Source organism: Microplitis mediator, chromosome 10 (assembly GCF_029852145.1).
Source record: "Microplitis mediator isolate UGA2020A chromosome 10, iyMicMedi2.1, whole genome shotgun sequence".
NCBI classification, from domain to species: domain Eukaryota; kingdom Metazoa; phylum Arthropoda; class Insecta; order Hymenoptera; family Braconidae; genus Microplitis; species Microplitis mediator.
In genome coordinates, this window is record NC_079978.1 from 21,198,073 (window position 1) to 21,225,439 (window position 27,367).

The 27,367-nt window shown below is 24.0% G+C and overlaps 1 protein-coding gene across 25 annotated transcripts in view; it reads left to right on the forward strand.

Annotated features, from left to right (window-relative positions):
* LOC130676468 (calcium/calmodulin-dependent protein kinase type II alpha chain) overlaps positions 1-23,301 on the forward strand; it is a 52,883-nt gene extending 29,582 nt beyond the window's left edge. The window contains exons 10-19 of one of the 25 annotated variants that reach the window (XM_057482699.1): positions 392-452; positions 5,280-5,369; positions 12,842-12,898; positions 16,075-16,221; positions 18,409-18,558; positions 19,914-19,976; positions 20,920-20,995; positions 21,102-21,196; positions 21,583-21,703; positions 22,325-23,301. In XM_057482699.1, the coding sequence (XP_057338682.1) occupies positions 392-452; positions 5,280-5,369; positions 12,842-12,898; positions 16,075-16,221; positions 18,409-18,558; positions 19,914-19,976; positions 20,920-20,995; positions 21,102-21,196; positions 21,583-21,703; positions 22,325-22,457 (993 nt within the window). In that variant the 3' untranslated portion in view covers positions 22,458-23,301. Of the gene's footprint in view, positions 1-391; positions 453-5,279; positions 5,370-12,841; positions 12,899-16,074; positions 16,222-18,408; positions 18,559-19,017; positions 19,412-19,913; positions 19,977-20,919; positions 20,996-21,101; positions 21,197-21,579; positions 21,704-22,324 lie in introns of those variants that run through there. The other 24 variants (XM_057482697.1, XM_057482700.1, XM_057482701.1 and 21 more) reach the window with 24 other exon arrangements.
* The last annotated feature ends 4,066 nt before the right edge of the window (positions 23,302-27,367 follow it).

The window sequence follows — 27,367 nt, forward strand, 5'->3', positions numbered from 1 at the left end:
AGAGGTTTTAATAGTTCCTTACTAAATTACTATATTAAATATGCTAGTATACAATTAAACCCATTTTGGTTCATTTAAAAGATTGTAGAAATGTTCGTAAAACATCGTCTGTACTTTCACGCTTGAAGAATGCAAAATTTTGTAAAAATCGTGTACAAAATTAGTAAAAAACGAATTCTGATTGTTAATTTTTATAGTTTCAAATGTCCTTTTAACTAAATTTAAAAAAAAATTTTAAAGCTGTTATTTGAAAGTGTAATTGTTTTATAATTTTTTGAATGCTTTGAGTTTTCTATTCGAAGCACCGCGTTAGTATTTGAAACTCTGTTATTGTTATTTTTTATTTTATCTATATAGAGTTAATGATAATTTTTATTAATTATGTTAACAGGGCGCAATATTAACAACCATGATAGCGACGAGGAATTTTTCCAGTAAGTATGATGCACAGGGTGAGTATCTCCGGCCCTCTTCAGCGCTACATCAAGCTCGTTAACCCCTGTATTTAATTTATTCCTTTTTTGTTGTATATTAATTTCACATTAGTTATTAATTTCACTCCTTATAACTGTGTATTATTTAAAAAATACAAATTCATATTCATGTACATATTACACTGGTAGGTTTAATTTCATGTCACTTGTGATATTAGTTTATTTATCTACACATCAATAGTAATGTGTTATTATTTTATTGATATATAATCTCTATATGACAAAGTTTACTTTAACACAGTCTTCTTACTGCAAATCGTTGATTGCACTTTGTCCCAAACCATTATTGTCGCACTATATGTATATACATTTCTTTTTATTTATTACAATGAGATAGAAAAAAAAATATTTACTGTAAGCTAAATTTATTTTACTCATCATCTTGACCGCTGTTGGATCCAAGACGCCGAAGATTTAAACGAAAGACGGCTCGCTTGAGTAAATTAAATTTATTTCGCAGCACATAATTTTTTTTATGTGTATATTTTTGTTCTCAAGAGAAATTAATATTTACCAAATTGGTTTTAACTTTTAAGATATAAAATAATTTCTCTTTTTATTTTATTATCAAAATAGTCTGATGATTATTAGTTTATATAAATCCTTGTAGAATAGTTAAGGAAACAGGAACGGTTAAAATAATTTTTGTAAAGCTTTTAATGAAGAAAAATTTGATTTATTAAAACATCAACAGAATATTTAACAAACTTTTTGTTTTAGCAATGCTTTTATTATTCTATTTGATGAATGACAAATATATCATTTTTATGTCGTAAAATTTTGCGATAGTTATATCTATCTGGAATAAAAATGTTGAATTTGTTTAGGATAGTTAAGATGTGTCTAAAGTCAAATTTAAAATTTTTTAAATTACCAAATATATAAATTTTAACCAATTACATATTAAACACGGTACCTGGTATCTGGTATTTTACTTTTTACATAGAGATTGTGTGTTGTTACACTTGACAATATTTATGATACGTTATCAATCTTTAATTTTGAAACTGATATATTTTAGTTAGTAACCATAAAGTTGGTACTACCATTTAAATTCTGAATCAGTATTGTTTTTGTTTACATATGTGTTGTATGTTCAATAAGTCTAAGTTATTACTTTTAATATATGTAATGCCGTATGTACATACATTATTATTTTTTGATCTTATCGAGGTTGATCTTGTTTAAATTTATCAAAATTTCCGATTGTATAAAAATAAATTCCACTAAAAAAAAACAGTATTTTTTAAATCAAAGACAAGTTCTCACTTTAGTTTAAAGTAGAAAAAAAAGTTATTCAGCATTAAGTGCCAAGTTTTTTCATTCTAACTTAATCAAACGATAACAAATATATAAAATTGTATTTATGTCAGTCTATTGCTGAGAAATATTTAAATAAATTTCACTAAAAATGTCTCGTAAATTCTTATGAAAAATACAGAATTTATAATTTTTACACAAAGTTAAACACAATCGGCGATAGTAAGATCTACTAATAATTTTAATTCTTTAAATTTAAACAAAGTAACATGTTTAAAAATTAATCAAAATTTTAAGTAGTATAATTAGATAAAAATAACTTAATATTTCGATAAAAAGATAGTGTGACTGTATTAATTTTATTAGTATGACGTTATAATTAACCTTGTATTCTAATGAGATAAGGTCGCAGTTGATTTGCAATTAACCGGGAATTATCGAGGTCATTTTTTTATCACTAGCTTAGTAAATTCTAGTTACTTTACTTAAATAACATCGTCAATGACAGTGACCATTATATCGTATTACATGCTTGATTGATATAACAATAGGGAAAAAAGAGGTATAGTTGGTTGATATTCCAAGGTAAAAAAAAAAAAAAAAAAAAAACTAACTGTACAGGGGTTAGTAATTTCTATAGTATAATAACGAACGTAGCTTTGATTTGGAAAAAAATTATGGTATATCGAAATGTTAGTATATATTGCCGATAGTTTAAATCTTTGCCATATACTACCCGCCACATTCGCCCTGTTTTTTTCCGATCATATTCATTAAATTAAATTTTATTTTTACACAGAGCACATAACAGAAAAAACGTATTTTCATATACCATTTAGAGTAAGTACACTTGTACAGGTAAAATGTTTCTAAGCAAGCAGAATAGGAAATATGCAATATTTCATGAATGAGTTTTTAATATATATTTCAGAGATTATTGTCAGATGTTTTTATGAGACAATAAATTACAAATATCACATGAATCTCTCTAATATTATTTTAATGACAACATTACAAACTATATAATGACGACAATACAAATTTTAGAATTAATTTTTTTTACAGACTTATAGTGTATAATAATTTTTATTTAAATATCCATTAAAAATAGTGTAATTTTAAAAAAAGTCAAATTTATAGGGTAATTTATTATTGATATACGACTAGATCATCTATGAGTATTGTAGATTTATAAACTAATAATCTATGTGACCTTAAAAAGTTAAAAAAATAGATAAGTCATAATCATCATCTTCATTAAAAATTTTTTTAATTAAATATTCACCATTACCATGATCCTGATTTTTTATTATTTTAAATGAAAATTAAAGCTTTGAGCGTAAATTGGGTCGGAGGTACTTTTTTAAGTTATATAATTTTTATTATTTCATGATAAAATCATACAAAAACAAAATCATTATTAAGTTTTTAATGTTTTAGTTTTTGACACTAGATGGTTTGAAAACAAATATGTCGAATTATTTTTAATAACAATATTATGAAAAGAAATAATATGAATAATATTGAATAGACTAATATAGATTTTTATTATTTAGTTAATAGTTAATCGCTTTAACTAACTTTTATTGCAATATTAATATTATTTATATTTTTATAGGCAACAAACGCCGTTTATTTACGTATTCTTTTATAGTTTTATATTTTCGTTGTTATTATTTTTTAATACATGATAATTTTTATAATCCTTTGTGTAGAATTAAAACATTTAATAATAAAAAAAAATAATAATTGTTTTTGATATAAAAAAATGAATGATAGTAGTAAAGAAATATAGCGTAATTTACGTATACTAAAATGACTTAAATTAGTAGAGCAAAGAAAAAGTGGGTTATCCAACTTGTTCTAGAATTAAATTGAAATTGCCCTAGTTACACAATTTCTGTTGTGAATGCTGGGCTATTTATTTATAATTCATTTTTATAATAAACAATATATGTACTATTTTTTTCATATTTTATTTATATATTTTTTTATTAAATTCATTTCCACTTAAAAGTTTTTAGCTCGATAAATCAATTAAAAAACTGTAATAACAATGCATCCAGAATTGTTTTTAACATAAATTGAATTTAAAATGCTGATGACCTAAAAACATAATATATTTTCTATGAAATTTTATAGTTGTTCGAGTTTTTATTTTAATGATTTATTTTTAGTACCAAAATATAATTATTATTTTGTTATAACAAACAAATAGTTTTTATTGTGTTAAATTTATAATAATATTTGACAATCAAATTTTTATACATTAACGACGTATTCTTTGGGCATAAAATTATTTAAACTTAACAATCTAATAGTTGCTGCAAATAAAAATCAAGTTTATTAAAGATTAAAAAAATATTATGCATGCTAAACTTTGATATTAATACGTGTCATTAAAATAGTTGTATATACATTCGTGGAATGCCATTATATTTAAAGACTTATTTATTAAACTCTTGTTTTTATGATAATTTATTCATAATTGCTATTAATTATTTTTTAATGAGATAAATTTCATTTCTTATTGTAATCAAAGTTTAAGATTATTTCAATTCATTATTATTAAATGTGCATGTAAGAAAACCCTTCAATTGATATCGTCTCTATTTAAATCGAATGAAAATTAATTAAATGAACAAATAGCGTCCTTAATTTATAATATAGTTGAATCATAAAGATTTTTAGCATGCAACCACGCTCTATTTTATGCACGCTATATTTACGTTTAAGCTATTCATTCATATTTTATTTTATTTCTTCATCGACTTTTTTTTTATTTTTTAAGTAATAAAATATGTTTTTTTTTTTTTCTGATTTTTAAAATTTATTAGTAATAATTTTTAGTGAGAAAATTATTTATAATTTTATCTCAGTTCTGTTAAAAATATAAATATTATTATAATTAAAGTAAAATTTATTAGTCGATATAAACCAAAAACTATTTCTAATATACGAATTTATTTACGTTACGTCTGACTGTAACTGATGTAATCTACTTAGTATCTCGACATTCACACTCGATAAATTATACTGATAATTTTTCTTCATACTAATAGTCGTACAAAATATAACAGCTATGATTTAATTTTTCTTTTACTATACAATCTAACTTTACTGTTAGCTTTTAATAACTTTCGATTATAATTCGATGAAATAATACATCCCAAGTAAAATATTTTGACATAAAGCTGTCTACAAATGATTTTTTTATCTCAGTAACTATCAACTATCCTTTTTACTTGGGATACCTTTATATACAATTTCTTTTTATATAATTTATATAATTTTTTATTTTTTTTTTTCATAAACTTAACAAACAATAGCATCTACTGAAATAAAAATTATTAAAATAATTAGAGTTAAACATATACTGAAAAAATTTTAATACTTTAGTTTTTACAAAAAATGATAATTTAATATCATCATCAGTCTTTTTTTTTATGTCATTTTGTCTCATTAATATTATATAAAATTCATCACTTAGATTTATCATTGATCCAATATATTTGTGTACTCCAGCTCGAAGCATCATTACGAAGAAGGGTGATGGCTCTCAAGTGAAGGAATCAACCGACAGCAGCACTACTATTGAAGATGACGACGTCAAAGGTATGAGATTAAATTATAATTGTTCTTATTCCCCTTTTCCCGTCCGCATTGGCCTTTTGATCCTGCTATTATACAAAACAATTGTTGACAAAACTAAAAGGACCCTTGTTTCATTTATAAATATTTAACACTTTCAAGTATTGTATTTACTTATTTATTATTCATAATTTTATTACAAAGGTCCTTTTTTTTTATCGATTTTAGTTGTATGAAACATATAACAGTAAAAAAGTTGGATAATAAAAAAAAGATATATAATATTTTAGAAGATGTGAGTAGACATTAAAATTTATGAGTATCCTGAAAATATGTTAATGATTGAAAAAAAAATTACGTAACATATTATCTATAAATATCCATTTCTTTAATGCTTTATGCGCCATAAACTTATAGAAATTTAGTAGTAAAATTTTAGGTCATAGTATTTCCACGTAGTCTCCATATAAATTTATTTCCATATACTTAATAATATTTTAATGAATAATCATCAGATTTTTATTTTTTTTATTTTTATAAATATAATTTAGATGACCTATTTTTTTTTTTTTTTCTGTTTATTTTTTCTTTTTTTTTTTTCACTTATATTATGCCTATCCGCCACGAGTTATCGTAAAGTAGTATCGAATGTTAATAATTTATAAAAATTTAAGTATATGCTAATATCACAAAAAGTGAAATTAATACTATCAATAAACTGTACAAGTGTTTTATACTCTTTTTAGTAGAAACAATTCGATTACCCACTTAGAATGCTGTTAGAAATTTAAATATATGTTAGCTAAAAATTTATATATTTTTTTTTATTTAAACTTTTTCATCTAATTTTCTGATTGGATATTATTTTTCTGTTGAACAAAGAAAAAAAAAACAAATAACTTTATTGAAAAGCAAAATGCAGCAACAAAAATATTTTTATGTTTCTAAAATCCCTTTCATAATATAGCTTCTAATACCATTAATTACTTATTTATTTATAAGTGTGGAAATAAGCTGTACTAGCATCTAGCAGTTTCGAATTCTCATGTTTTTAAAAAGACTTTAGAGCAACAGTCTTTTTTGTATTAGGTATGGTGAATGACGTATTATATTGATCATGGTATTTGATATTTATTTCAATCATACTATGAAATATATATATTTATTACCGATAATTAATGGCAACCAAGTGTTTTGCAACACTTTACTTGGTCTGTATTTATTTATCAATTAAATAGTAATAACACATAATTTATTCTAATATGTCTATTAAATAGTAATTTTCCTACTCACATCATATGATATTTAATTTCATTAGCAATCTAATTTATTTAATATTTGATAATATATTTATTTTTAACACATACTCGAAATATACAACATTTAGTGTGTATAGCGAATAATAAAGATACTTAATCGTTAAAGTCACATCATCAACCGTTTAAAAAGTATTATTTTTTAGTTGTATGCACTGATAGAAGGATTTCTTAGCATTTAAAAATATTTCTTAGTATTGAAGAAATCATTTCTTAAACATCATTTCTTTGTATTTAACAAATATTTCTTACTATTAAAGAAATGGTTTCTTACTATTAAAGAAATGGTTTCTTAATAGTTAAGAAATAATTTCTTCAATACTAAGAAATTCTTCTATCAGTATGTACAATAGTTTGCGTAAAAAAATATCAAATCAACTCATTCAGTCATCTAATGACAAAACTTTTCATCATATTTACAAGCGTTCTATACTATTCATAATTGCCATCTATAGAAACTCATCGGCTTTCTATTCGAGTATTTTTTACAATATACAATTAATGTATAGATCTATTACAATGCCATATAAGATGTTCGTTGTGTAGACAACAAGCTCACATCTCTGGCTCCTATGTCAACCGGTTGTATATATAACAACTCGCATCTTATACAGTACCGCATTAAATACATAAATTACTAATATTATTCATTAGTGTTGATGATAATTTAATTAAAAAATAAATAAGAAAAAAAAAAAAAGAGAAAGAAAGAAAAAAAAAAATAGGTAGAGTTGGGCAAATCAATAATAAATATAGATTTATAAACTTAGTATTAATTATTACATTGAGTATTCAATGATTACCACGTAATTTTAGAAAAATAATTCTTCTGAATAAATCCATATAAATAAAAAATATATATATTAGCAGAGGCAAGGCTTCATTTTTTTACGGATTATTAATATATTAATTTATTCATACAAATTCTATTAAAATTGTGAGTTACCTATTAAATTAGTGTCTGTCTTCATTACGGCCTTGTCAGAATCACAATTGTTTATTGTAAACCTCAAAATTATCGGATGGCATTCTGACTTACCAACTTGATGATTGATTTGCACTATGTGCTATTGGTATTTAATATTTTTGTTTCAAGTCATTCTTCCCGGGTCAAAAAATAACTTGATTTTGACTTTTTTGACTTATTCGACTTGCTTTTGATTTAATTAAATTTATTTTGACTGCTATGATTCTTTTGACTTGAATATGACTTTTTTAACTCAGAAATTTAAGTCAACTAAGTCAAATCCAAGACAACGAGACTTTAATTTGACTTGGTTGGCGTAAATGAGTATACTAAGTAAGACAACTTAGTCAAAAGCAGGTCAAAACCAAATGTCTTTTCATATTTTAAGATACAAAAATTCATTCGGTTTTGCCTTTCTTTTGACTTAGTTGTATTACTTAGTATCTATTTACGCCAACTAAGTCAAATTAAAGTCTCGTTGTCTTGGATTTGACTTAGTTGACTTAAATTTCTGAAGTTAAAAAAGTCATATTCAAGTCAAAAGAATCATAGCAGTCAAAATAAAGTTAATTAAGTCAAAAGCAAGTCAAATAAGTTAGAAAAGTTAAAATCAAGTTATTTTTTTGACCCGGATTCAGATAATATTAAAACTTAAAATTTCAATGTTAGATAATTATGAAAAACACAGTTTGCCAGTTCTCACGTTTGACTGAAGTGGTCAACATCACCCTTGTCTGAAATTATCTTGTTTCATTCTTTATTACACATTATACTACTACGTTTTTTTTCTTTTAATTTTTTTTTTATTTTATTAATTTAATTCACCGAATGAAACGAGATATTGAAAATATAATTAACCCCTTAAAGTCAAGATGAAATTTTTTAACTTCCCGCCAAGAAAATTGTAAATTATCAAAACTTGGGTGTTATTTTACAGGCTGAAATAGGTGGAGCTTTACTTCTGCATATTTACCTATTCTAACGTAATATTCAATATTTTTTGTATGGATTTTCATAATAACAAAAAATAATAATAATAATTTCATGAATTGAACAAGCTTAGACAGATAATAAAAATAAAAAAAGTTTTCTACACCTTTTAACTTGAACTATTTCTGTCAAAAATAATTTTCATCTCTAACCTTGTCAACTCAAATTTTATTTTTTTCTATTTTATTTTTATTATATAATAAGAACTACAAAATTTATATACTAATTCAATTACAACATCGACTGTATTTATTATATTATAGGACCATCTTTTGGCATAAAAAAAATTACTTTTTTCGCTTGATATGCAAATAAATACTTATTTAACGTAAAAAATATAATCAAATTTTGATTAATTTACAGAAAAAAAAAAAAAAAAAAAGCTGTAAATTTTTACACTTGTGTAATTATGAATTACACTCTAAAACTAAGTGTGTTACAAGTGTATTATTTTAAAACACATTAAATGTGTTTCATGTTTAAGACCATAAGCAAAGTCATAGTTTTTTGTAGTCACTTAAAACACATTTTACGGTGTGTTCAATATTTACAGTTTGCTTATGGCATTTTAATGTTATTTTGCAAGTGTGTTAATTTAGACTAGACACTTGGTTTTAGAGTGCATGATTTTATAGGATTTTATAGGATTAAGCCAGGTCACAATCCATTCTCATAAAAGACACATCGTTATTTTCACGTCGTTTTAGCAATTATATTTATTGTTTGATATCATGTTTATCATGTAAACACACGTGACACTATAATCAATTAAATGCAGCAAAAATATTTCATTATGTCACATACCTTCTTCATTAATTTCATAATTTTATTAACATTGTTTAACATGTTGAATTTTACTTCTTCATTGCTTAAACATAATTTTTTTATTGCTTTTTTTTACAAATGTTATCCAACGAAGATTTAAAAATTGTTCATAAATAAATGAAACAAAAAAAAAAAAAAAACAAGAAATATTTTCATTTAAAATAATTACAACTTTATTATAAAATGCTGTAATTTTTTTATATAATATTACTTTAATATTGAATCAGTTTTTATCACTTTATTACATTTCTTAGTTTAATATAATTTGTGGAAAAATTTATTACACCCCAATAATTGCTAATTTAAAATCATTTAGCTTCATAAGTTTAATCGATTAGATATTTTTTCATTCTATTTAATATTAATTACTTTTAACTATTTTTTTCAACTTTCAATGATTTTTTAAACATTATTTATAAAAAGGAGGAATTAATTTTAAATTATTGAAAATTAATAATTTAGAGTTAGTTCGTGATATTTTTTATATTAGGCTTTCATTAAAAATATACTACAAATAAATTACAAGTTTTTTTTTTTAATTACAAAACTACACTAATTATACAAAATCAAAATAGATAAAAATTGAAAATCTTAATTAAAATATAACATACTTATTATACAATTATATATGATTAATTTAATAAAACAACCACTTAAACTTATGTAATGCACTTAATTTAACAACATTATTTAACACCAGTAAAGATTAATAGTATATTGTGTGACAAGGAATGAAACGAGACGATTTCAGACCAGAGTGACGTTGGCTGACATCACCCGCAGTCTGAAATCGTTTTTTATCCTGAGCCACACACAATATATTTTTCATGAATACCTGCATCGGAACTTCGAGATTCAGTGTCAGCAACCAGTAAGACACAAGTTAATTTCAAGCCGATGATGATGCGGAGAACTGTTAGAGAATGACAAATATGTGATTTATACAGTCATTTATTAAATAGTAAATAAGACAAAAATATTATTTTCACTCATTTTTTAATAATTTTATTTGGTTAATTGAAACTGTCACTTAAAAAATGAAATGAGTAAACTTAAGTGACAAGTAAACAAATGAGAATCATAAGGCTGCAAAAAAACATTAAATATAACTGACACCGGGCAGAAACAATTGTGTTTCTTCCCAAGGGAAGAAATATGCATGTTTCTGCCGGCTGTATGAAGGTATTTTTGAATTACGAATTCGCTAGTAGTTGTTTGTAGCATCGGCTTGAAATTAGTTTGTTTCGACGGGCTTCAGAGACACTGAAACTTCAAGTTTCGATGGTGGTATCATGAAAAATAATGGTATTGTATTGTCATTCCATGTCAAGTCAATGTAAAATTGAATGTTATGATGATCTTGAATGTCTCACGTTTAAATAATCTCTTAAATTGATTTTAACAGCTTACACCAAATACGATCAAGTGTTTTTTTTTAAATTTTAAAATTTTTAAAAATCTCAGTTACTTGGTGTTTTTATGATTTTAGACTTTTTTTTTGTAATAATTTTACTTTTAAACTAACCTGAGAGTAATGTTTATTTTTTAGATATTTAAATATCAAGTGGACGTAACTTTAAAAAATATATAAAAATTTGTTGAACGGGAAAATTTATCTTTTTGAAAGTCCTGTGATAAAATTTAATTTCTTAATAAAATAATAAATTTATTTCAAATTTCATTAAAACTAAAAATGGTCTCTAGATCAGCCTTTAAACGATTCGACATGAAATGACATGATTAGAAAATAGAAAATAAATTTTTTTTTACTTCTTGCACACCTTAATGTAATGTTTTAAAAAAATTAACAATCACTAGTTATGTAAATAAAAATATGCATCAGCAAAAAACATAAAAAAAAAAAAATCTATCTAACTGTAAAAGTAGATACAGCTTAAAATCGATTTTTATTATTTATTTTTATTCAAATTTATTTTAAACTGGTATTTTAATTTATCACTAAAATAGTGAGCAGGTTTTATTTTCTGACAACTCATATTTTTTATCTGTCTAATTCTTCTCTATGTATTATTCTTTTCACATTTCATATTTAAAGTGCACTGTCTGTAGAAAAATGCACCGCTAAATCATTTTAGTCAAAAAATTTTTCAATTAAACTTTGAAATTACCTAAGAACACAGTAATTAAAATAAGAGTTATGTAATATAGATAACTACTTATTACATAAAAAATGACTAAAAATGGATTTTATGAATGAAAGTAAAATGTACTGAATCACAGCCCTAAAATATTTAAATATTCTAACAAACATGATTATCTGTATGAAAAATAATTATTGTTCAATTGTACTGTCCAAATAAAAATATATAATCATAAAATTGGATACTATAGACAATATTATTTTTATCATTAATGCAATATAAGTGCTATCTTAGCGCACGCTCTTTGGTTCGCCAAATAGCTGTTTGCCCATTCAACTGTTTCCACGACATTTGTGTGCGTTAAACGATTAAGTAAACTTGTCGCATGCAGATTATCGTTTAACCCACAAATATGTCGCGGCAACAGTTGAATCAACAAAAAACTACTTGGAGAATAAAATAGCGAGCACTAAGATAGTACTTATATTGCATTAATGATAAAAAAAACTATGTTCAATTCGTGCGGTGTTGTCGATTACCGCACTAGTTGTACAATATACTATTATTAAAAGTAATTTATTTTATTCATATATATCCGGATGAAAAAAAATATACCACTTTTATTGTTGTTATTGTTAAATTCTTTTTATTTGCATTAAAATCACAACAATAAAGCTATCAAATCAAACTATATCCTTTGATACAATTAATTAATTTTAAAATTATTCAATAAAAAATAAAATAACAATTTAAGTGATGAAAGTTTAAATAAATTACAATTATTAGTTCTAATGATAGTAATTACTAATTAGGAATCCCTAAAGTATCATTCACATATATATATATATATTAAAAAGTTGATTCATATCCAAACGCTTAGCGCATGTGTCCCCTGTGCCTTGCATGTTTGTTCGTTATAATCCTCTATTTTTCCTTCTACTATTTAATTTAATGATCATTTAAAATATAATTAATCAAAAAATTAATCATAAAATGTTTAATTACATTAATTGATAATTATAATAATAAAAAGTAGTCTAGAAAATAACAATTTTCATTAATATAAATTTAAAAAATTGGAAAAAATGTTTAACTAATTTTTTCTTCAATAAATAAATAAATAATATAATTATTTATTTAATTTGGTGAAAAAATCTAAATAAATAAAGAAAAAAAAAAAAAACTTATTTTATATGTTTAAGTATTATTGAAACGCATATTAGTTGTAAATAGAAGTTAGTGTTAAAACGTGAAATGTATATGCGTACGTGATGTATATGTGTATATGTTGTACAGAGGATAAGAAGGGAGGTGTCGACCGGAGCAGCACGGTCATTGCCAAAGAACCTGAAGGTAACCCAGATATTGAACAATTCACAAAATCAACAAAAATTAGAAAAAAAAAAATAACAATATCTACATACATTTACACAAAATATAAATTCCATTACTTACGCACATTTATACTAACACATTTATATATATATATATATATATATACATAAATGTTTAGTTGAAATACTAATGAAAAAAGAACCTAAAAATTACTTGCTTAATGTTTTTTTTTTTTTCTTTTTTAATGGATGTTTAATTTTTTTGCAAAATTTTATTAAGAGTTTTTTTATTTTCAGTGAATTATAATTGACAGTTAAACTTAAATAACAAAATAAAGTTAATATAAAGCGTTGAAGGAATAACTAAAGTCTCTAAACAGTCCATTTTACGTTTATAATTATATAAATATAAATTAAATATAACAGAGCATAAATTTTCGTTGTGCTTTTTTATATTTTCAACGCTTCATATATGAATTTTTAGCTTCAATTATTCACTTTTTAATTTAATTTATTCCTACTAGATTAATTTTATTATTCTTTTGCTTTTTATGGTAACAACGCTCGAAGCCCTGATTGACTTAGATTTAAAAAGCTTTTTAAATAAAGTAATTAAAAAATAAATAAAACAATGTTATAAAATACACATTTTATCACATATTTATATAAAGAAGAAAAAAAAGTGATGAAAGACTACACATTTGCTAATTAGTTAATAAGAGCTTCTTATGAAAGCGTTCTTATTCCAATAGCTTTTATAATATTAGCATTTTTGTAAGCTTATTAAAATTTTAGTCAATCTTAAAATGACTGTCTACCACTTTTTTTGAACCTTTTAAAATAATTAATTATTGAGAATATAATTTTCAAATTAACGTGTGATGATAGAAACCTTTAAAAAAATAAAGCCATTGTTTTATTATTAATTTAAAATAAAAAAATCATAAATTGTCTGCACGAGTATAAAAAAATTTACTAACTAAAAAATAATCTGCGGTGTGCCTTGTTTATTAATTAAACCAAAAAATTTCAAACTAATAATATTATCAACAAAAGTTATCTCAACTAAAAATTAAGTTAAGTAAGAAAATATGTTTATCGATGGTCTTACATAATCCATAAAAAATATACTGAATCTCGTCATCAAATATATTATTTTTAGTTATCGTCATAACAAAAATAAATTTAACGCATACAATCCTAAATATTTGTATGCACCTATTTTTACAAAAAAAAAAAAGAAAAAAAAAAAGAATGACGATGATTACACGGTATACATACGAGTTGATGAATAAAGATGATAAAAAAAGAGACAGATTGATCTAAAGCTAGAGCTAGAGCTAGAGAGAGATAAATTTAAGAAGACTATGTTTTATCTTTGACTAGTCTTCACTCTATCACAATTTCAAGCTGTACTACTGTACAGACTGGCAAAAATATCCTACCTGACCTGGCCGGCCTTTTAGTATTCTGAAACGGGACGTGACGGTTTTAAGAATTTGTTCATTCATTTACTCGAATAACACAGTGTATATTCATTAACGTTACGATAATGTTACATTAAAAATGTAGTTATAAAATTATCTGTCAATCATAAATCTATACTTAGTATTTTTTTTTTATTTTTTAAATTAATTGTAAATTATTTATTTGATAATTTTCTTAATATTTTTTAATAAGTGTAAATTTAAAATTTTCATCATGTCTATTATGACTTCAAGTACTCCAGGAACATCTAAACAATCTGATAATAGTGAGTTAACATGTTATTGTTCCTATAAAAAATAAATATAGAAAACAGTTGACCCTGCTGTTGTTGGCCAGCCCCAAAATTTCCAGCTACGAAAATTTAAAAAATTATGTTAATTGTTATTTTTTGAATTCTTTTCGTTACCGATATTTTTTCAACTCATCAACAGATGTTCATGTCCAATGTGGGATATTCAACCCAGTTTTTCAGTCTCGAACGATAAAAAAATTTATAATCAATCAGTTTAACAGTTTTGATGTTATTAAAACAAGAAAAATTTTTAAATAATTTGTTTAGTTAATGATATCTCTAGAAGAAATCATACTATTTTAATGTTTCAGTCGGCATTCAATGCGAATTTTAGTCTTAGAGCTGATTAGATATCGAATCATTCCATTTACAATATGATACAAGTTATCCGAATAAAAAACTTTTTTCATAAATTTTATTTTTGGAATAGCTTGAAACGTACTTTACCGATCAAGCTCAATTTCTCAGAAAATCTAGGAATTGATAAATTGCTTCGAATGCTGCATCAGAGATCCAAATCGGCTAATCCATTCAAAAGTTATAGAATATTTACATACATTCGGGCATTATTTTGAGAATAATCAGGATAGCTTCTTAGGAAATTAAAACGTCGAAATTTTTTTCAAAACTCGGTTTTCGAAAATCAGCCAAAAACCAATAACTTGCCTGTTAATAAACTTAACATGTTAATATAGTTTTTACGATTTGTTGAATTTTACAACAAGGTAGGCCATGGTCATAATTTCTATTTTTGTAGACCATTTTATTGCTCGTGTATATATATATATATATATATATATATTAATGTAGAATCGACGTAAAATGTATTTTCTGTTTTTATATAATGCGCTGAGACCATCGTAGCACATTTTCGATCGATTTTCTTCGTTTCAATCCTTTTTATTTTCAATACTTCTATTATTAGCAATAACCTTAATGTCTTTACTTTATTAATAAATTACCAATTATTACGAAAAAAGCTACTTGCAATTGCTCTCCTGAGAACTTATATAACTTACAAATATTTATTAAGGCTTTAAAATACATCTATTCTAATACCTGATGCGTTTATTTACTAAAAAAAATTGTAGCTAATCATTTTTTTTTATTTAATAAATTAATTAATATATAATATTGCATTTTTACTAATCAAATGATTAGATAAATTTAATTTTCAATTAAATAATAAATAAAATAAATAATTTCAATCAATTTAATATTATAAAAACAATAAACTTTCATTTTACTGTTTTCTAAATCTATGTTTAATATAAATATTGAAACTAAACTTGAAATTTCAATTCAATACAAAGTCATTTGATTAAATGTTATTTTAAGCTGATTGAAATTGAGCCTTCAGTGTTATTATTTATTATTTATTTAAATTATTGATATTCCTTAAAACCGTGAAACAGGCTACGCGTCTCAGGGCACACCGCCGAGCAGTCCTGCAGCTGTGTCCATATTTTCAAAAGTTATGGGTGCCGCTGCAGGAAATAAACAAATTCAGGGACCAGGAAACTCATTAGGAATTGCCGCAGTACTCCTTCACGGAGCACAAGGTAATTTATCGGTTATTTCAACGAAAAAAAAAATATATTAATTTATTGGGTACTACTAATATTGAGTTCTTTTGATTGTTTTGCAAATTAACAATACGAAATTTTTAATGCTTGAAAATTGAAATTTTTTTTTATTTTTAATGCTAAAATATTATTGTTATAGATAATAATAATTAAAAATTATAAATCAAACAAATTTGGAAACTTATTTCTACAATTTTATAATTTATTTATTTATTTATTTATTTATTTTTTCCATTAATTGATAAAAATGATTGTTTGCTATAGGATTAATTAAAAATTTTTTTAGAGCGTTATAATTAAGTGCGACAATTCGTTAGGAGTTAAGAGTATTTTAGGAGCTAGATGTACAAGTTTTATAGGAAATTAACATTTGCTTTATATTGAACGTAAAATATTTATTTTAAATAAGGTAGAAAATGTTATATATATATTATTTTTAACTAAATTCTAAACTTAACCGGCATTATATTGATCATCGATCAATCTGACGATGCTTCGAAATTAAGCTGATATCAATAAGGTAAAAAAAAGCTACTGAAATATTTTTCTTAACAATATTCTCATCGAAAGTCAGTATAAAATTGTTTTAGCATTGTTCGACATTCACTTTTAATAATCACACCAGGCATGTTATTCATTATATGTATATGAATATTATTAATCACATACAATTCTATTTCACGACTTATTTATTATATTATTTTTAACTGCTTAATATTGTTTAATTTTTACCTAAATAATAATACAATTAAACTTTAGTTTTTTTTTTCTTTCATGTTGTTTATCTATTTTTTCTTGATAAAGTTGAATTAATTTAACAAATATCAATATTACTATGTAATTAAATTATTGTCGTAAAAAGTTAAAATAATCACTTAAAGTCTACAATAAATTATTTGAGTTACTCATTGCTATATAATTATAAAAAAAAATAAAAAAAAATTTATTATTTAAAAATTTCGAGTAATAAAGTATATGCAAGTGCAAAAACAAAGTCACTCATTTAACATCATATTATATAATAATGAAATTAAGTTTCTCATACATTGAATAAAAAAAAACCATTGAGTAGTATATAATCTCTGAAATATACTTTAAATTAGAAATTAAATTTCTCGAGAGAATAATGTTAACATCTATTTTTTAATAATTCACATAAATAAAGAATTAATAATTTTTAGTTTAAAGACAGTTTTTTGAATAATAAATATGCAATTTTTTACTAATAACCAGCTTCAATAAAGTAAATTTTTCAATCAAGATTGTTTATCTTGTTAAAAATGTTTTTTTTTTTCACGCTTAGTATACAAGCTATTTACTATTTTTTTATTATCCTTTAATACGTAGATTGTTAATGTTTATTTAGAAATAGAGCTGATAAACTAATCGAGAATAGACGGTAAGGTATAGTGACAAACAATAAATATACAAACTGTGTACGTAAATTTGTTATCATGAAAATACAAGAAAGTAAAATTTTTAAAGATTAATTCACAATAATCCCAAGTGTACTCTGAGCATGACATAAGAAACAATTTAATGACAAATGTCTTACAATAAATAATTTTTAGTAAATACATTACGCAATTAGGAAAGAAAATACGACTTTCTAACCCGTATGCGTAATTGCCTACAAAAGCCAATTACAAGGGTGGCAAACACATGGAATGGGACGTTTTACTTGTCTCCGTAGTGTGTATACTATTTTTAATCAGATCTGCATCTGAAAGTTTTAAATTGTTGCCTCTGTTTAGCGAAAATAAATGACGTATGTACTTATCTTTTTCTCTTATATGAGAACAAAGATAATAACAGTTAGCGCATGCTCTATTTTCCCCGCAAACAAAGGTACAAAACTTTAAACTGTCAGGTGCAAATCTGATGAAAAATAATATAGACATCATGGAGAAAGTTAAGACGTCGCATTCCATATGTGTGTTGTCACCCTTGTATTTGATTTGTGTAATCAGTATATTACACACGATGGTTGGAATTTCCTACTTTCTTCTCTTGGTGTATAATGTACTGATTTAATTCTCCATTAGAATCAAAAGCAAAATGTTTAAATTAATATAATGTAAGACATTTTTTTTCTAAAATCAGTTTTCGCAATGTTAGCTGATTTTCCTATGATATTCGGTATGTGGTTGTTTGCATGATTAGCTGACAATGGAAATGGCAACAGTAATGGCAGTAGCAGTGGAGGAAGTACTAGTACAAACAGTCAAAATAGTCAAACGGGTATAATGTCATCACTTCCATCAATAATGAGCGTCAACAGTCCCCCACGACAACGCAACTCATCAGCTACGGGTCTGTAATTTTCATATCACCATGCATTTTTTTTTTTAGAATTTCATTGTATAATTGTATCCCTGTTCTTACATAAAAATAACTTTGTAATTGCGTTCTACAAATATTTATAAATTTGCTTTTTCTTATTAACTAAACAAAGATAAATTCCACTAAAAACTTATGTTTACTATTTTGTTGCACTAATAATTTAATTAATTAATTAATTTATTTATTTATTTATTTCTCATATTTTATTTCTGCATAAATTTGCTATAATGCATTTCACTATTTTTATTAATCTCTTTGTATGTAACCAACACGCATGACTACGCTATACATCTCTTCTATTTTATTCTTCTTCTGCTTCTTCTACTGCTTCTAATTCTTCTACACTACTACTATTAACAATTTCTTGTTATCGTGACTAACACATGGGTCATGATTGTAATGTGGCACTACATACTTTATCAAGAATAGAAGATCCTATGGATAACAATCGTCGAGCAAGCAATGTTTCTAATGAGGTGGAAGACGGTAAGAAGGATGGTTTATCGGGTGGTGTCTTACCAAATACAAACAAACCACAACAACAACTACAACAACAACAACAACAACAACAAAATAATTTGTCTCGTAAAAAATGTAGCTTAATTTAAATTTATTCACTCGAAGCATCGTCCGAATTATTATTATCGATGAAATAAATTTATTTTATTAATATAGGGAAAATTATTTAAAATAAGTATTTACTTTAGTATAAAATGATAATGTTATTATTAATATTTATGAAAATTTATAAGTATTATACATTATAGTGAATTTTAGATTAAAAGATAAATGAAAATTAAATAAATGTGCCGACAATTTATGAAAAAGAATAATTATGTATTATTAATAATCGTTATAAATCGATATTAAATTAAAAAGGTTATGGATTAATTACCCATTAAAATCTTTCGTTTAATAATCTTGGTAAAATAATGATTTAAATAAATTAAATTATTTATTTAGTAGCTTAAGTATAAATGCAGAAAGACAAATAAATAAATAAAATATTTATTGCCTCAAAAAAAGTGGGGAGACAATCATGACAAACTCCTGCTTATTATTAATTTTTTAAGTAACGTCATGGTCGAAAATAACAATTAAAAAAAAAAGTTATTTTTAAATACATATGTGAATTATCAATTAAAAATTTACATTTAATAAAACAAAATTGTTTCATAAAATTCGACCATACGTATATTTAGATAAGTGCCATCGCTTGTACACAATTAAAGAAAAAAAAAACATGATAATTAAAAACAAAGCAATAAAAAAAAGTAATGAGACTTAAAAATGTGTCTTTTAATGAGGAAGGTATATGCTTGTAGAAATAAGAATCATGTGTCCCGTCAAGACCTGCAGCCAGCTCTCAACGAACTCGCAGTGCTCAGGTAACGCGCACTAATCGTAGATGAGAATTTTTATTCGAACCGTTTGTTGATTGTCGGCGTAATCCGAAATTTAATAAATAAAAAACAAAAAAATTGAGTTATTTTATTGAAAAAAAAAATAATTCTTTCGTAAAAAAATTTAATTGCAAGTATGTTTGGATGCAACTGTCGAGACATTTTTTAATCAGTCGGGCCCTGATTTAAAAATTTAGAAAATTAAAATTATCGTCAAATCACTTGAATAAAAGTAGAAAATTTTCCAATGAATATATTGAGCTATAAATTTTTTATTTTATTTCTGACTTGGTCGACAAATCGATGAGGGGTTTGTATTATTACGCGTCTTACAAGCAATAAGTTTTATTTTTTATAGGTATAGTTAAAAAAAATTTAATAAAAAAAAAAAAAAAAAAATCGCGTTTTTAACTAGATAATTATTTTTTTTATTTCAATTAGATATATATAAGCTATAGTATTAGATGTATAGTATAAGCTTATAATTAAATCACATCGCGACTTCACTTTCGTATATTTACACTATCTATAGGTTTAACTCACACGCGTCAATTGAATATATTTGGCACAATGATAATAATTATTATATAAATATAGTTGTTTTTTTTTTTTTTTAATTATTTTTATTAAATAACATAGTACTTGAGGTAATTAAGAATCACTATAATCATACAAAGCCCTGCTTTTATTAAAAGAAAAATAAAAATAATAAAATATTAATAATAAATAATTATTATTCTCACTATAATTGATTAATAAAAATAAAAAAATAAAAACGAAATCGACGAAAACTCGTAATGGCGTGGATAGGACGTAGGTATTAAAGATTCATGCATGTGGCTGTTGTGCTGTGCAATTTACCGAAAAGAGTTTAGAATTTGAAAAGCACATGTTGTTGTTATTGACTGTAAAATATTGACGATTGCAGCTCGCCGGCAGGAGATTATCAAGATGACTGAGCAGCTCATAGAAAGTATTAACACCGGTGACTTCGAGGGTTACACGTAAGTCCATCAAGACTTAACATCAGTAACAACGTTGATTAAATATTTTTAATTATAATAATAATTATATAAATAAAAAATATTTTTATGCCAACAATTTGTATAGGAAAATCTGTGATCCACATCTAACTGCATTTGAACCAGAGGCTTTAGGTAATTTAGTCGAAGGAATGGACTTTCACAAATTTTACTTTGATAATGGTAATTATGCCTAGTTTGCGTCACTATTTAGTTAAAAAAATTTATTCTGCACTAATATTGTTTTGTTTATTATTTACTTATTTATTTTTTTCAATCCTTTTATTATATTTTATTAAACTCAAGCTTTATAAAATATTATTATAATCATTATTATTTATTTTTTAAAAATAAATTTTCGGTTTTTTAAACATTTTATTGCTTCTTTTTTTAAAAAATTAACATTATAAATTATTCAGTTGTTATTATTGTAAATTATTGAATACATTAAAAAAATAATAATTTTTGGCTATATGTTAATAAAAGTTTAAATAAGGGGGTTTTCAACTCTTATGTATTCATATATATCTGTAACTATCGTGTAACATTAAAATTTAATACTCAAGCAGTCCTGGGGAAGAATTCTAGTTGCAAGGCCGTCAATACGACAATTCTCAATCCTCATGTGCATTTACTTGGTGAAGATGCTGCTTGTATTGCCTATGTCAGACTTACTCAATTTGTAGACAAGTAAGTTGTATACTTATATTTATCTTTTTATATGTGTATGTGCGAATAGTGTTTCAATTAAATATTGCTATTTCATTCAAAATTCAAATTTAATAATTTTTTAAATTAATATTATATGTTAGTTTTCGAATTGTTTTTAAATTTTCACATTATGCCATTGTAATTCGAATATTCGGTTTTAACTTAAAACATGAACATTTTTATTTTCTTGTGTTAAATTATAATAGTATATTAGACACGAAGGAAGAAAAGCAGCAAACACGGAGATTGGGATATCCTACTTAATTACCTCCGTAGTTTGTATGTATAATACGTTAATTTTTATTATCATTTGGTCTGATGAAAAATTGTATACATACTACAAAGGAAGGTCTTGGACGTTACAATCCGTGTGTTTGCAAGCAATTACACATGCGGATTAAAATGCCCTTATTTTTTCCCTTGGTGTGTAATATAATACTATTACGAATAATTTTAATTTTTAAAATAATTAGCAAAATTATAAATATTTCAAAATAATTAATTCGAAAATTAAATTTTGATTAGACAGAAATAATCACAGAAATTTACACATATTTTTTAATTTATCGTTACAAATTATAAAAAAATTATGAATTTTAGACAAGGTGTAGCGCATACCCAGCAAAGTGAAGAGAGTCGTGTGTGGCAGAAAAAGGATAACAAATGGCAGAATGTGCACTTTCATCGAAGTGCAGTGACTGGGCCATCGCCTTTCTCTTGCAATCATAAATAAAAAATCTGGTATAAGTTATTAAACTTAATAATATGCATAATATATACTTTTTATTGATAAAGCATTCACTAAAATTAGATCTCGATGAGTACTTAAAAATAATTAGTGTGCTGTGTCATTTATGCCGATGATATTATAAACTTCTAGAAAAAAAAAAAAAAAAAGAAAAAAAAGGATGAAGAAAGAAAGAGAGAGAAAGAGAGAATGAAAGAGAAATAAAGAGAGAAAGAGAGAAAAAAAGAAATTTTTGAATGAATAATTAATAAAAATAATAAAAAAATTTTAACGACAGTGTGTCACAATTTTTCTTCTGTATTATTTTTAATCGTGAGCACATTGAAGCTCAACTCTATGAATGTTTTCAATATGACGATAATCTTCTTAACAAGTCTCTATAACTACCAAAGCCAACTATAAATAATGAATGTAAAAAACAGAGAGCAAGAAATAAAAATAAAAAGAAAAAAAAGAGGTAGAGTGAGTATACTAAAGAGAAAAATATGAAGCATATTTATAGACATAGATTAGTTCAGAAACGGTATAAAATTAAAATTTTTTCGAAAGTACATTTTTTTTTGTACATTGAAAAAAGTATACTCTCTAAAAAAAAATCTTAATAGCTCAATAATAACAATGCACCAATACCTTATCTGTACTAATCTTTGACTTTTATTATAACAATATGCATTATCGTCGATAAGACTCGAGTATTAACGAAGTCTGCTTAATATTTTTTATTAGTTAGAGTAACAAATTTAATTAGGGAGTCGCAATAGAAAAACTTTTGGCCCGATCGAGCCTTGATATCGACCAACGTGCCATGTAGTTACGACTCTTATATAAATATATAAAACGAAAAATAAAAAAAAAAGTAAATACATAAATAAAACAAAATGAGATATTAAAACCTGAAAAACTTTGCCCAGAGTCTTATACTTGATAAGTAACTCTCGCCAAGACTGTAATCAATACAATAAATGACGGAAGAATAAAAGAAAAAAAAAAAAAAAAAAAAAAAAAAAACTAAATAAAAAACTACTCGAATATATAATATGGAAATATTGAAGCCTTATAGATCTTTATTATACGCTAGTAAAATACTTACACATCGCAGTGTGATTGTAAAATGTATAGATGCATATTAACAGCAACATCTTTGTGGTGTGATTGTAATTTTGGGATAATTAAATTTACATTTATTGTATACATCAATAACACGCCTTGAGTTTTAAAGATTGTGTAGGTACTTTGATAGCGTATAGAGTAAGATGGCGTAATTGAATTCGATAAATTAATATATAGAGCGAAACAATCACGTGGACCGGGACCTAAGTAAAATGTGCGATAAAATATTATTTATTATTTGTATTTAAATTAGTCGAACATATCGACTTTTAAACTAATCGAATGCCTGATCGACTCCCAATAATCTTACTCAAATAAATATCAGCATTTTTTTTTCTTTTTTTTTTTTTTTCTTTTCATTTATGAAACTTGAGTACATTTAAAAAAAAATAAAATAATATATATATACTTCTAAGCTTGTTATTAATCGTTTAAAACTCATAATTATATATTATCACTCATGTGCGCACGTCTTTCTAAATCAATTAAAAAACATTTTTTAAATATTATACATGTTATTTATATGAAATAAATATTAGTATTAAACGGCGCCCAAGTCTTTTATCATAATGTTAAGTAACTAAAATTAATCTCATTAACATTGAATATTATTACTAGAGAAAATTAAAATTGAAATTAATTAATTATATATAAGCAAAAGAAGTATAAAAAAAAAAAAAAAAAAAAAAAAAAAAAGAAAAGAAATGATATAATGCACGATTGATTGTTATAGACATGACTTAATCTTTTACTACCAAGTCTTTATTGTCTGTTGGGTTCAGTGCAGCCAGATCGCGGACGAAAAGTTCCCCTTCCCAAGCACCGTTTAAGCTGTGAGTGATGCTAAAATGGTGCGAAAGAAGGGGAACTTTTCGTCCGCGATCTGGCTGCACTGGTTGGGTTGGCTCATTATTTAATATAATTAACCTTATCCTTTTTTTCTCATATCGCTGTTCCTTCCAGAGAGGTTCAGGCTTGTTAGATCTGTCCACCTTTGCCCGTCTGAGCTAATAATACACTGGTCCGTGATGCAATTTATTATCAAATCAATTAATTAAAATAACGAATTTTTTAATTAATTCAACTAATAAACTAAATATATTAATTTTATTTTAGTTAACGATGATAATAAGTATTGCTAATGATATTGTAGTTATTAATTATTGTAAGGCGAGGCAAAGTTATTTAAAAACATATAGTTGTACAGAACTTTCTTCCATATATTTATTTTTAATTTTTTTTTTTTTTTAAATAATTTGTTATTTCTTAATTATTATTATTATATTTCTTATTTAATTTATTAAATAGTTGATTATAATAGGAAAATATGACTTTTTCATTACAATTATTGTAATTTAAAGAGCTGTAGTTTTTTCAATTATTTTAATTATTATTGTTGTTATGATAATTATTATTATTATTATTATTGTGATTATATTTATTGCGTTATATATCAACTATACATGTCCGATCGTAATTTAAAATTTAAACAAAATAAAAAAATAAATGCTCTTCAATCCGTGCTTGGTCTTAAATAAAAACAAACGATAAATGATGGAATTTTATTGTAATAGTATGGCGTATCTTGACATTATCTTTAGATGAATTCTGATGAGAGTTGTAAGTAAGTCTTTAAATTTAAATTAATAATTAAGAAAAAAGAAAATGATTATGGCTACTTAAATTAATTTATTTCTCAGATTTTTTTTATCTATATTGATATAAATATAAAATCGATGAATTGATTTTTTTTTATTATTATTATTAAATACTACTAAAAATATTCGAGTTGATATAAAAAAAATTTTTTAGTATATTTTTTGCCGTATTGTCGTAACCGACGATCTCAGGATATCATTCTAACATAATTTTTTAGAGAATTAAATTTCTCACGAAAAAAGTTGTTGTATACTAATATAATTGATCGAAAGTTTATTATTAATTTTTGAAAAAATAAAAAAAAATAAATAATAAATAAATAAGATACCCTTGAATCCTCAAATTTAGTACTTATCTTTTTCGATATGTCTTTTTTTAACATCACATTAATACTTTTCAGTTGTATCTAATCAGTAAAAACATTATCGATTTTATTTTATACAATCCAATACATATTCATCAGCTTTGATATAAACTACTGAAAAAAACTATACATATATATATTTATATATTTGAAAATGAGCATTTAATTTACACTCTCTGTCAAATCTCTCTTTCATATGATTAATACTACATGCATATATAAATATTATATTTAAAAAGTAAAAATAAAAAATTATTAAAATTAAAAAATGAATCTACAATTAATATAAAAGTGAATATAGAATTAAATCTACAAAAAATAAACTAAATAAATAAAAAAAAAAAAACGAAAATTAATAATTACTAAATTTTTATCGAATTTACTTCGTTATTGATATAATATTAACTATAATAACACTAAGCATTTCTACACGTTCGTACATTCTCCATAGTTGTCACGAATTCAGTCGCAATCTAAAAAAAATTTAATCACTTTTGCCATCTATATACATATAAATATAATTCGAAGAGTTACTAAAGATAAACATATAATTTATCATCTTACAGATATACTATATATTAATAAAAGAAATATAAATTAATAAATAAACAAAAATATAGTTATTTCTACAATAATTCTATATTATATTGCTTCTAAAGTGTGATTGTTGTATAAAATTTATTATAATTATTGTTTTCTTACTGTTTAAAAATAATTCATTTACATGTTATCTACATGCTACATAAAGAAAAATTATATAAATAAATAAAAAATATTTATAATAGGAATTATATAAATAATTACTTCCATTATTTTTTATTCCTATTACATATATATATAATATATATATATACTATGGCCGCACGAATTACAGTGTTTAGAAAAATAATATGAAAATACATTTAGTACCAATATTGAAGTATTTAATAAATTTTAAATAAATTTCATGGCCAACAAGAGGCATATTTAAACATTGTCTTTTTTTTACTCGTAGTTATTTCTTACTACAACTTATATAATAACATTATCTTATAAAATCAGACCATGTTGTTAATATTGTCAAAATAAAAAGATAAAAAAATATGGTATTTTACAAATATTATAACTAATACTTATAACTTGATCAATAATTATATAAATTTGTTGATTATGTATTTTAGTTTAAGCAAACAAATTGATTTTTCAAAGATATACATTATCATTTTGAATTTACTCAAGTGATATATCGAATATTCATTTCAGAGCACTGTTTTAATTGTATTAAAATCAATTTCTAATTCAATGTTTCTTCATTAAACTATTATAAAAAATAAACAAAATATATTATTTTTGTCCCTCAAAGTTTCTTATCCCACATACAAGCGTTACTTTTAAGCATTATGTAATATTTTAAATTGTTTTGTTAAGTAATTGAGTTGTATATTGTTAAATTTGAAAAAAATAATAGCTTTTGTAAAAGTTACATTTACTATGTGTTCAAAAAAAATCATTCTCTATTATAATAAAAAAATTATTAACTTAATCTGTACAATTTTAACAATTTCCATTCCTTATTTATAATATTATATAGTTTAATAATTTTTTACCAAGTGTATCTACAGATTGCACACAGAAAAAAAAATCTGGACTCAAGAAAATTTTTCGTCAACCAAGAAATTTTTCAGCGAGTGGAATGAAAACCGGGAATTTCTTGAACGAAGTGAAATAATTTCTTGAATTTTAAATCTTCAATTAAGAAAAAAAATTCTTAAGCCAATACATA